This window comes from Blastocystis sp. subtype 4, assembly GCF_000743755.1.
Source record: "Blastocystis sp. subtype 4 strain WR1 chromosome Unknown seqid_0304, whole genome shotgun sequence".
NCBI lineage: Eukaryota > Bigyra > Opalinata > Blastocystidae > Blastocystis > Blastocystis sp. subtype 4.
Genome location: NW_014569243.1, coordinates 1 through 11,795, shown reverse-complemented (window position 1 = coordinate 11,795; position 11,795 = coordinate 1). Strand labels below are relative to the sequence as shown.

Genomic DNA, 11,795 nt, shown 5'->3' with positions numbered 1-11,795 from the left:
TTGAGTTGTTTTTTTTGAAGAAAGAGAACACATTTCTTCAATGTCTTTAGTAGAATGAACATGACATTCTTTATTTGATTCCTGAGATGATAATCGCATCTTAGCCATAGACTGAGAATGATGATTCAAGAGAATCTTCCGTTTTCAATTTTCTAGAAATTCCCGTGATTTCCTACAGTCAGCTTTTGACCACCTTCTGTAGCCGATCATCTCGATATGGTGGAATTCGGAAATTACTTGCTCAATAATATTGTTCCTGAGTGGAGGGACAAGGTACAGATAAGAGATGATCTTTGACTTAGTTCATTGAGTATGAAGAACTGAAGAAAATCATTGACTCTCTTAAAATAAAAAGTTGAATTGGTTGGAAGAAGAGTGAGTATCAGATCCAGCAGAAGACCCAATGGATTATTCTTCCAGGCGAATTTTATCTTTCTACGACGATATTGAAAGTCAAGAGAACTTTCGAAAGATAGACAGCAGCGATGTTGTCGAACTCCTATCTCATGATGGGAGTGACTTAGAAGATTCTCTTCTAAGTAGTGAATCCGTTGTTCATTTTATATAGGCTCACATAGTTATTACTCAACGTCGACATCTTCAATATCTGCTGGTCTTGTAGTTGAGTTAGCGGATCCTGCAGTGTGGAATATATATTATGTTTATCATAGGAACAGTGGGAGGATGAACAAGGTCATATTCTTTTCCAGTTCATGATTCCTAAGGGAAATGTGTGGTCATCGGAGAGGAATAATCAGTAGGGTACAATAGTTGCGCGTGAACAGGCCTTCTACACCTTACTGACTGATAATATCGATATGGTGAACACTTGGTATATAGCAAAGCTCAATGAGTATCGTGACAAGATTGCAAAGTATGAGAAACAAATAGAACACTTCTGTGAGTTAAGGAGGATCAGCTCAATGAGTCAGAGTCAGACATATCGTCAACTGGAGTTTGGATTAAAAGTAGATACGATAGAAAATGATGAAAATAAGGAATTGTATCGAATGACGGGTTACTTGAAGAACTACTGCATGTTGAATAAGCAAGCTATTGACAAGATCTTGAAAAAACATGACAAGAACAGCTACTTTGACAGTAGAGGAACCGTCAACAATGCTGTGAATCATCTCAGCTTCTTTAAGCAACGTGATCTGTCAAGTCAGCAACAGCGTATTGAGAATCTGTGGAGAATGGTAAATGCCAAACTTCAGTAATATATAGTTTATTGTTGGATCTCCATCCAAAACAATGAATGATCTGAAGAGTCTTGAGAACAAACGACCTGTATCCAATGGGTTTGCAATCGGTTTTAATGTAGAAATTACACAAGGTGATTACATAGACGGGTGCATCGATCGTCCTACTAGTTGTTTTGTTGTTCAATCTACATTCAGTAGCATCATTCTCGTTCTAACAGCTAGCATCCCATCTTCCTTACCAAGATTCAAATGAAGTCATTATGGTGTTATCTCCGACTCCAAGTCAGTTTCATGTTACAATTATGGCTTTGGGGAATGGATGTCTATGTATTTCAACGATATCGAATCAATTATGAATTCATCTTTGGTAAATACAAGCCCTATCTCTTACATGCATTAGATCAATTCCGTCTTGCTTCGAGTAAAACAATTAATATTCTTCTATTCTAGGTTATACATTATTCATCCTTCTCCTCATCAATCTATGGTATTACTATTCGTTTGTTGAGCGAGTTCTATCTCATTTTCAAATCTCACTTATTGGTCCTATTACAACAATCATCTTGATACTCACAATTATGCCTCTTCCAGGTGAAGTAAGCGAGAACAAAATAATGACATACAGAAATACAAATACCGTTGGTACATGCTTCGCCATTGCATTACTCTCTTCTTTGTTCCATTCTATTTTGTACGGTTTCCTGATTTCTTTCTGGGTGATCAGGTAGTTTATCGAATTCAACTTGACTTGAAGCTCACATCCCATACTCAAACCATATACGATTTGATTCATGTCATTGCTAGTATTATCACACGCTCATTTATCAACTTTAATGACATCTATGTGAAGCTCCCAGAGAAAACAGTTCTCATTCTTCGATATACTTCTTTGATCCTACCTCAATTCATTCGATTAGTTCAGAACTTACGAAGATATAGAGATACCAAGTAATGTATGGATTGACTCATTAGTACAGACTTATGTATCCAAATATCTACAACGGAATCAAATACTTGCTCTCCATTATCTCCTGCTGTTTAATTCAATTTCCTATTCCTTTCTTTATTGCTCAGACTGTTTACAGTCTCTATGCATTGTACTGGGATATTCACGAAGATTGGGGTAACTGATCGAATCATCTTTGATCTTGTAGGATTGTTTCGAAATAAAGATATTCACTCTCCTTGGTTCCTTTTGAGAAAGAAAACGCTGATTTCACACCCTCTCTGCTATCACGTTTGTATCTGGATCAACGTTATTCTACGATTCATTTGGATTCCGAAATTGTTACTAGTAGGATTCGTGAACTTTTATTATTCAGGTACACAAAATGGATGAGGATGTGATATATCTGGTATTTGGATCACTTGAAGTGATTCGAAGAGGAATATGGAACATTTTCCGAATGGAAAATGAACAAGTGAATAACTGCGGTAACTTTAGGTAAACAAGGATATCAAATCTTACCTGTAGAGCGGACCTCGATGTGCCAATCCCGTTTTCCGATATTTAGAACTTAACAGGTTGTTCTTTTGTTTGTCTGATATTGCACGTCATTACTTATATTACCACTCTTTTATCCTGTTTAGATCATCAATACTAATACTTACACACAGATCCATGGCAATATCGTTTCCAATATTGTCAAAAAATAGGGCCTATATTCGTCAATTTCCCTATTAATTCAAATCCTACTCTAGTGGAAGGAACCTCATGGAGAATCCATTTGGTGAAAAGAACAACAGTTCTAATGCCGTAGAGTATTTCAGAGCCTATCTGATAGCATAGGGAGTGTTTTCGACACCATTAGAGGTTCCGCAGCATACTGATGGTTCTTTCTATTCTTCTTTTTGATAACCTCGTAGAAGCAGCATCAAACGAGAATCAGGCGTTGGTTAGCGATGGAATGGTTGTCTTTTCTTTCCTTTCTGAGTGTAGAGAGAATCACAGTCACACAATGTGGTAGCAATTCCACAGGAATCTCGAGTTGTTCTTCCCTCGCTAATGACTGTAGGAATAGGCCATCGGTGTGATTTAGAACAATCATGATCAAGCAAATACACAAGAAGGATTAGGCAATGAAATAGTTGACGAGATGACTGGTATGTACTCTTCATTGGAAGCGAGCACAATTCCAAATGTCATACTACCCTATGGAAATCAACGGTTGGATGGAGAAGGTACAACTCACCTCCCTGAAACTGAGTTGAAAGAGGTGATAGATGCTGTATATTTTTGTTTTTACAATAATGTGTAGACAGATGAAGGTAAAAAAAGACTTGATAATACACTTGTGGGTCGTATTGTGGATGTGCTTCGTAAGAGTTCCAACGAATATTAATAGCGTAGAAAATGCCAAAGAGCCTCTTCATATGGATGAGATTCTGAATCGTATTGGTGATTCCTTTGATAATCTGCGAAAGGCAGATGGAACAAAGTACAAAGGTGATCGGTCAAAAGCGGTGAGTGGAGCCCTCTATTCAACAGGAATCTTCCGTCGTATCAATGAAAAATGGGTACTGCGTCCAGCGGAGTATCAAGTCTATGAAAGAAGAATGCGACGCAAATTGGAACATCGAACTAGGAAAAAGGGCCCAGGTAGAAGGAAGTGAGTAATGTGATGGATAGATGGCGAAGATGTCGATTGTGGATATACGAAGAGAAAGTATGTAAGGAAACAGATCAAACGTTGTACTGCGATAAAGATGTTGAAATCTCTATCCGATAGATTGAGAGTGAGTTCCCATGAACAGAGCGTGGTGTTTTTCAAAAATCCTTTTCAAGTATTACTAGGCGATGAGTTTGATATAGGGTTTAACAGGAACAGAAGACTTCATTAAGATTCGTAAAAAGCTTGGAGATGAGAAATTTGAAATGGCAGTTCAAATGTACAATTATTTCGAAGACCTTTTGGAGCGGGGAATGAATGAAACAGATGAATCCAAATCAGGAGCTGATGAGCAAACAACACAGGTAATTTCACAACTTCAACAAGAGGTCTACGAACTAAAAACACGTTTAGTGAATCTTGAGAAGATGACAGGATTCACTCCTGACATTGCCATATGACCATGTACTCTATGAACGTGTTTAGAAAGAAACACAAAGCGTTCGAACACTTACTTAGTAACTTCGTGCATAGCCTTAGCAATATACTCTACATTATGGGGGTTGATAGCTGCCACAGAGGCACGAGAAGAGGGCAGAATGTAGACATGGAATTCAGTACGCAGTCTTTCAATCTGAGGCACAGTAAGACCAGTGTACGAGAACATACCACTCTGCTTCACAATGTGAGACCAGTCACGCTTTGAACCACACTTCTTGAGGTTCTCGACCAGCAAAGCACGCATGTCCTTGATTCTCTGAGACATAGCAGCGCACTCACCCTCCCACTGCTTGAACAACACAGGATCATTCAGAACAGTAGTAACAATACGAGCTCCATACAGAGGAGGGCACGACCAGAGAGCACGAGCACCAATCTTAAGCTGCTCCACAACATTCTCTCTCTCCTTAGGAGAACCAGTCACGATGGACACAATTCCAGCACGCTCTCCATAAAGACCGAAGTTCTTAGAGAAAGAAAGAGTCAAAGCAACATTATGACCATCCTCAACGAACTTACGGAAGGCATAAGCATCGTAAGCAACAGAACCAGAGCAATAGCCAAGATAAGCAGCATCGAAAAGAACAATATGGTTCTTCTTCTTGCAGAGCTCAGAAATCTCATCCCACTGTTCATGAGAAGGATCCACACCAGTAGGATTATGGGCACAGGCATGGAACACGAAGCAGGAGTGATCATCTGCCTTGTTGATATCATCCATCATGCCCTTGAAATCCAGCACGGGAGACTCAGTAGACAGATAAGTGTAGTCACCCGTTGGCATACCAGCATTGCGGAAAATGGTGTGTTGATTGGTCCAAGTAGGGTTAGGGAAATTGACCTTGCCAGTGATATTGCAGTTCTTAAGGAACTGAGCAAGAAGACGGAGGGAACCAGAACCAGAAATAGCTTGAGCATTGGCAATCACATCCTTCTTCTCATTATAAAGCTTATCACCCCAAGCAAACTTGCAGGCAGCATCATAGAAAGCAGGAATACCAATCAGAGAAGGATACTCATGATCCTGAGTACAACAAAGTCTCTTCTCAGCTTCTCTTACACAAGGAAGAACGTAAGGCTATATAAGCAACAATAACAAGAAAAGTACCTTTCCATTCTCATCACGATAAGCACCTACACCAAGAATGACCTTTCTAGGATCAGGATCAGCATCGAACTGCTCACCCAAGAAGAAAATTGGATCAGGCTTAGGACGAGTTACCTAAGTGGGATTACTACAATACATTCTTACGTTAGCAAAGGGCGATGCAGAAAAACATCGAACAACAGAAGCTTTTGGAATGGCACGAACTACACGTTACTATCAACATCGTAATGTCTACCGCAAGAAAGCATATTACTAACCCTCAAACGAAAAATGTGATCGCTTTCTATGAGTACTCCGTTTCCACTCAAATATTTCGTGCACCAATCAAATGGGAGAGAACAAATAGAACATAGAACTCCTCATTCAAGACAGATGATGTCAATAATCGATAAAAATTGATGTAAAAGATCTGTCAAATTGTAGCAAATTGAGCTGAGGGAAACAGAGAAAGCACAAATCAGGGAGTACGAAAAGTGTAAAAATACAACAGAAAAGATGAATATCATTAGTCTTCTAGCTACTTGACAATGATTCATTGGTGATGACAAACCTTCGTCTCAATAGCCTTATGAATACCAATTAGAGTCTCCAATATGAATATGATTCCCTCAATAGTGTTGATTCAGAATGAGTCATTAGTAAACAAATCTGGAATACAACAAATTCAGTTCATTTCTGTCAATCACATTTCAATCAATATCTCAACTAATACAAACGATCATGACAGAAGAATATGATACAAATGCTTTTATGATATTTGTAATTGCAATACTTAGCATTTATATCCTTATTGCTTCTTTCTTCTTATACAGCCGTATTAAGCGTGTAATAAGGAAGGAACCTATTGTATGAATCAATATAGAATGAATGATTATATTAGAAGAAGGAGAAGAAGAAACAACTCGTAGAAGTTGAAGAAGCAGTAGTAGAAAGTCCACTTACTACTGGATTTTGGATTAATCTAGTTCTAGTTATTCTTTCGATTATTGTTGTTGTTCGTTTGTGTGTACTGACAACAGCTGAAGAGCCAGAACTGTTTGATCCTTATAGTGTCCTTGGTATTACTGTTGGAGCAAATGATAAGATGATAAAGAGTGCATATCGTAGAATGGCAAAATTGTAAGTGTTGGTAGAGATACTAATGATGAGATATCATCCTGATAAACCAACTGGAAGTGTAGAGAAGTTCCGTGATGTGGAAAAGGCTTATCGTATTCTAACAGATGAGTTGGCTCGTTCAAATTATGAGCGTTATGGTAATCCTGATGGTCCTTCTGCTGTGAAAGTATTGTATTTGTGAATAGGATGATGAATAGGTTGGTATTGCTCTTCCAGAATGGATGTCAGAGAAGGCAGGAAGTCGAATTGTGGTGATTGGTTATCTGATTTTGATGGTTGCTGGAATTCCTCTGTTAGTCTATTGTTTGTATGAATGAATGATACTGATAAGGAATAGAAAGTCTCGTAGTTCAAAGAAGGATAAGCCAAAGATCAAAGAAGAGACAATTGGTTCATATTATCATGCAATGAATGAAAGTACGCCACTTCAGTAAGCATGCTGAGTATGTTTGATGATGATAGAAGTGTTCCTGAGATCTTCTCTGTGGCTGAAGAACTGTTGGATGTGATGAAACCTCAGAGTTATGATGATGATCTTCTTGTGTACATGAATATTCTGTGTCCAAAGAACTCATTTGCATCATCAAAGATGCGTCGACCTCGTGTAAGTGAAGGAGATGAGAATGATAAGTAGGTACCTGTAGAGAAAGCAAAGGAAGATGCGAAGTTAGGAGCATGGTTGAAAACGAATATCCTTCTTCATGCATACTTGAACAATCTGGAAGTGAATCCAATTCATCGTCGAGATCAAGAAGTGATTCTCTCAAAGGCTCCAGAGCTGATGCAAGAAATGTTGGGTTTGGCAATGGTTCCTCGTATTCGTGGGAAGTATCCAAGTTTGGCTCTGGTATCAACTGTGATTCATTTCGAACAATATGTGTATCAGGGATTGTGGATTGAAGATTCACTATTGAAACAGTTGCCTCATATTGGTGATCGAGTGAGTATTGAGAGATGATATGAGAGATAGGAGGCAAATGCAAATCGATCACGAAATCGTGTGAATGATTTGAAAGATTTCATTCAAACAGATCCAAGCAAGTGGAAGGGAATGAAACATTTGTTGAATGAGGAAATGGAAGAAGTGAAGCAAGTGGTGAAACATCTGCCTGTGTTGGAAGTACAAGTGAGAATGATGAGATGCATTGAGAGTAGGCTAAATTGGAAGTAGAAGATGAAGAAGATATCTTTGTGGGAGATCGAGTGACATGTATGATGAAGATTGTTCATAAGAATCAATTGCCTGAGGGAGTATCAGTTGAAGAAGTAATGAAAGGTGAAACAGACAAAGAGAGTGAAAGTGAGGAGGAAGAGATGAAGGAGGTGAAGGAGGAGAAGAATGATAAGATGGCCTTAAGTGTTGAAGAACTACGTGAGATGTCAGTCTCTGAATTGAAACTAGAGAAGGACATAGTATATTCTCAGCGGTACTTGAAATGAAGAGAGAGTGAGAGATAGATTCCCATATCGTATTCATGAACATTGGATTGTTGTGTTATCAGATCGAGAAGACAAATCAGCTCTGGATGCAATTGTGGTAACATCAAGTGAAATGTTCACAGAAGTGAGAGGATTCCCAATTGTACCTGACAAAGAAGGATTGATGATGTTCCATCTCCACTTCTTCTGTCCTGGATATATTGGTTTGGATTTCACAGTACCAGTGAGTATGAGAGTGAAACCAGAATCACAGAAACCGAAGGTGGAGATCAATAAGAAGGATCTGGAATTGGATAAGGAGAAAGGTTTGATGGATGTGAAGATGAGAAAGAAGAATGATGAATAGATGTTGAATGTGGAAGAAGAAGATGGTTGGGAGAGTAGTGAAGAAGAAGAAGAAGAGAAGGAAGAAGAAGCGAAAGAGGAAGAGAAGGAAGAAGAAAAGCATTTGACAAAGAAAGAACGTCAGAGACTGTATCATCGAGTAAGATTGTTTGAATGAATATGATTGTAGAAACAACAAGAAGCTCGGAAAGTGAAACAAACAAATGAATAGAAATGTGGGTGAAGTGTTTGAAAGAAACAAATGAGTTCTGTTTCATGTAGTACTTGGCAAAGAGTTTGTTCAACTGTTCAAGGAATACAAATGTGAGAATGGTATGAGGACCCAAACGGAAGAAGTAAGGAGTGAAACCTTTCCACAAAGCAAAGAATCCTTCAGAACGAATCAACTTAGTCACACAATCAACACAACCAGAATACTCACCATTTCTATTCATCATTCATTCCTCTTATTCTCACTTCATCATTTGAAGACGAGTCTTTACAATATCAACAGGAAGAGATACAATCGTACAGAACAAACCTGAAGTCAATGAAGCAGCAATATGAAGACTCAATCCATCATTCTTAAACAAATGCCATTTGTCTTTATACAACTCTTTAGCTTGTGAATAACCTCCCAATTGAGCAGCATTCAATACCATAGCACGAACTACTGTTGCTGAAGTTCCCTTCCATAACATAGCCACTCCTTCTTCTTTACAGATACGATAGATTGCTTGAATACAGTTAGTGTATCCACGACGTTGTTCTGGAGGAAGACGATTATCAGCTGAAGTACGAATCAAAGTGATTTCAGCTGGATTTCCTACTACAGCACCACAAGCACCTCCAATCATTCCACATAACATCTTTTCACCAAAGTTGACTTTTCCTTCATGTTTACTCTTCACATAGTTTAGACAACTCGCATACACTCCCATTCGAGTTGTTGTATAAGTGATTTGACGAAGAACAGCAGCAGTATATCTACCTTCTTACTCTTCTTAATACAACAAACCCTCGATATAACTTGAAGAATCCTTCATTCTTTGTGATCTTCTTGATAGCATCCCAACTACTTGAATACAACTTTTGACCAGAACCTTCTCCACTTTCCTTCAACCATTTCAATAATCTCTACCTCAATTGCATTCTGGTCTTCACTAGATCAAGAGGTTGAACACATGTAGTTGCAAGAATTCCAGCACAACCACCTAGAACATAACTAGACTATGAATGAAATGTAGAAGAGATTTCTACCCATTTGGGAAATGATTTGGTATCAACCATTCTATCGTATAAGATAAGAGTGATTTGTAGTGAATGATCAAATCAGATTGACAGAAATCAGTAATATTTCGTTGAATTCTCTGTTTCCACGTTTAATAAGAATAATAATAATGAATATTAATAAATGAAAGAATGTGAAAGAAGTGAGATTTGAATGAGAAAATGGAAAGAAGTAAGAAAGAGAAAGAAATAAGAAAGCCTCAAGGGAGGATCGAACTCTCGACCTTTCGCTTACTAAGCGAGTGCTCTACCGACTGAGCTATTGAGGCATCTATTATTTATTATACATTCACATATATCAATATTCATTCAATTCATTCTCATTTCTATCTATATACACATTATTCACAGTATGAGTCAAATAATACATGATTCTACTGTTCAGAAAGGACTTACTGCTTCTTATGGATCCAGTTCCATTTCTCTTTCTTCTCTTATATCAAATCCATCATTATCTATATATTGTGATAAACAAAGTGAGTATGAAAATGATATTTGTTTGATAAGTAGAGAAGTGAGTAAGTGTGTCAGTTTGTTAAATGATAATGATGTTGATAAGGAGATGATTCTATTGAACAATCATTGGTTTTCTGAAGAGTATAGAAAGTTGGTAAGTGAAGAAGTAGTTGCAGTTCGTCGAAGTATGAATATGAATGATATTGTATGATGTATTAGTGGCAAAATTGAATCGTTTAGAACAGATTGCAGTTGAGAATCGAGTGTATGTGGAGAAGATGCGTAAACGATTTGTTCATTCAAATATTGTTGGTGTGGATAATACATTGAATGAATTGAATTCGTGCTTCTTGTTTTGTTGTGTGTGAGTTGTAGTTTGACTTCAATTGAATCAAATATGGATAGTGATAGATATGATTATTCTGATGATGATTATTCTGAATATGAAAGTGAAGGTTCTGAGTTTGGTGAGTCTTCTGAAGAGTACTCTGATGATTATTCTGATGATTATTCAAATAGTATTGAAGAATATTCAACTAATCCTGAAGAGTATTCTACTGGTAGTGCTTATTCCTTGACTTGTGAAGATTATTCTTCTAATTGTGAAGAATATTCGAATCTTGAAGAGTATTCTTCTGCTCTTGATGAGTATTCCACTTCAACTGGGTCTTCTTCTTCTGTGTATTCTGAAGAGGATTGGAATAAAGAGGATCGAGTTATTGAAGTTGGTCATCTATTGAAATTGTGAAATCTTCAAATGAAAGTGAAGAAGAGTGGTGAGTAAAGAGTATTAACTGAATCCTCTTATCTTTTGATTTGTTTGTTTGAAGTGAATATGGATTGATTTGATATCCCTAGGGATATAGACTGTCTTTTCCATATCAACCCTATGACTCCAGTGAGAGCATCACGATTGGAAGTAATCAATCATTTCCTTCCTTTCAATTCTCATCAATTCAACTATTTGAAGAATTCGTTTAGACGAGATCATCGTTCAGTTATCATATGGACTTCATTTATCTTATTCATTCTATTTGTATACCATTTCTTATCTGATGGAGACTTTTCATTCTTACTTGTTTTCTTTCTAGTCTTTCTTTAGTTATAGACACTCAGTTCTGCTATTGGAACATTTGGATTTCTTCTTGTTCTATACAAAGTGATTACTTCTCATTCTCTTGAAGGATTATCTCTTAAATCTCTTCTTCTTTATTCATTTGTTGTCTTTCCTCGTCTTATAACAGTTTTATTCTCAGATGCATATCTTCCTTATGATCGTTCAGGTGATTGGATATATCGAGGAACAGAAACTCTTGGAGCAGTTGCTATTATCAGTCTCTTAGCTGCTTATCGTTCTTTTCGTTTTACTTATTATTCATATATCGTAGTTACTACAAGTTTTATTTGATTTGAAGGATCCTTTTGCAGGTCATAATCCTTCAACTGCCTTCAAATCAATCTCTTTCTTTCTAGTACTTCTCTTTGGTTATGCCCTTGTAGTTATTTCTTTCTCTATTTAGTATAGTTGGTTCATCCTGGTTTGTCACAACAACCTATTCTGGATATTCTGTGGAGTTTCTCACACTATGTAGAAGCTTTTGCAATCTATCCTCAACTCCTTTTATTCTCTCGTTCTCGAGTTGTATTTCTGATTATAGATGAGTTGTAGAAGGGTGAGATTGAGTCTTTTACTTCTCACTTTGTCTTCTCGTTAGCTGTTTCTCGACTTCTTGCTCTTTTGTT

General features: G+C 37.4%; 7 protein-coding genes across 7 annotated transcripts; 5 read left to right on the top strand and 2 right to left on the bottom strand.

Moving 5' to 3' along the window:
• Positions 1 to 713: 713 nt before the first annotated feature.
• Positions 714 to 1,220, top strand: JH06_4107 (hypothetical protein; the record flags this gene model as incomplete). Its single annotated transcript, XM_014670246.1, has 2 exons — positions 714 to 731; positions 762 to 1,220. The coding sequence occupies 2 exons, from the start codon at positions 714 to 716 to the stop codon at positions 1,218 to 1,220; spliced, it is 477 nt and encodes a 158-aa protein (XP_014525732.1).
• A 34-nt stretch (positions 1,221 to 1,254) lies between these two features.
• Positions 1,255 to 1,655, top strand: JH06_4106 (hypothetical protein; the record flags this gene model as incomplete). Its single annotated transcript, XM_014670245.1, has 2 exons — positions 1,255 to 1,320; positions 1,428 to 1,655. The coding sequence occupies 2 exons, from the start codon at positions 1,255 to 1,257 to the stop codon at positions 1,653 to 1,655; spliced, it is 294 nt and encodes a 97-aa protein (XP_014525731.1).
• A 196-nt stretch (positions 1,656 to 1,851) lies between these two features.
• Positions 1,852 to 2,653, top strand: JH06_4105 (phosphate transporter; the record flags this gene model as incomplete). The annotated part of the gene is made up of 4 exons (XM_014670244.1): positions 1,852 to 2,153; positions 2,183 to 2,328; positions 2,378 to 2,499; positions 2,528 to 2,653. 4 exons carry the CDS (start codon positions 1,852 to 1,854, stop codon positions 2,651 to 2,653), a joined length of 696 nt encoding a protein of 231 aa, XP_014525730.1.
• Positions 2,654 to 3,344: 691 nt separating this feature from the next.
• Positions 3,345 to 4,275, top strand: JH06_4104 (hypothetical protein; the record flags this gene model as incomplete). The annotated part of the gene is made up of 5 exons (XM_014670243.1): positions 3,345 to 3,386; positions 3,464 to 3,524; positions 3,556 to 3,804; positions 3,835 to 3,989; positions 4,018 to 4,275. The coding sequence occupies 5 exons, from the start codon at positions 3,345 to 3,347 to the stop codon at positions 4,273 to 4,275; spliced, it is 765 nt and encodes a 254-aa protein (XP_014525729.1).
• Positions 4,276 to 4,325: 50 nt separating this feature from the next.
• Positions 4,326 to 5,671, bottom strand: JH06_4103 (aspartate aminotransferase; the record flags this gene model as incomplete). Its single annotated transcript, XM_014670242.1, is given in 4 exon segments — positions 4,326 to 5,393; positions 5,424 to 5,537; positions 5,568 to 5,626; positions 5,644 to 5,671. 4 exon segments carry the CDS (start codon positions 5,669 to 5,671, stop codon positions 4,326 to 4,328), a joined length of 1,269 nt encoding a protein of 422 aa, XP_014525728.1.
• Positions 5,672 to 6,290: 619 nt separating this feature from the next.
• JH06_4102 (hypothetical protein) lies at positions 6,291 to 8,484 on the top strand (the record flags this gene model as incomplete). Its single annotated transcript, XM_014670241.1, has 11 exons — positions 6,291 to 6,327; positions 6,395 to 6,542; positions 6,573 to 6,708; positions 6,740 to 6,834; positions 6,880 to 6,972; positions 7,005 to 7,146; positions 7,177 to 7,482; positions 7,513 to 7,668; positions 7,698 to 7,969; positions 8,001 to 8,298; positions 8,329 to 8,484. 11 exons carry the CDS (start codon positions 6,291 to 6,293, stop codon positions 8,482 to 8,484), a joined length of 1,839 nt encoding a protein of 612 aa, XP_014525727.1.
• A 295-nt stretch (positions 8,485 to 8,779) lies between these two features.
• JH06_4101 (mitochondrial 2-oxoglutarate malate carrier protein) lies at positions 8,780 to 9,458 on the bottom strand (the record flags this gene model as incomplete). The annotated part of the gene is made up of 3 exons (XM_014670240.1): positions 8,780 to 9,297; positions 9,325 to 9,422; positions 9,448 to 9,458. 3 exons carry the CDS (start codon positions 9,456 to 9,458, stop codon positions 8,780 to 8,782), a joined length of 627 nt encoding a protein of 208 aa, XP_014525726.1.
• Positions 9,459 to 11,795: the final 2,337 nt, after the last annotated feature.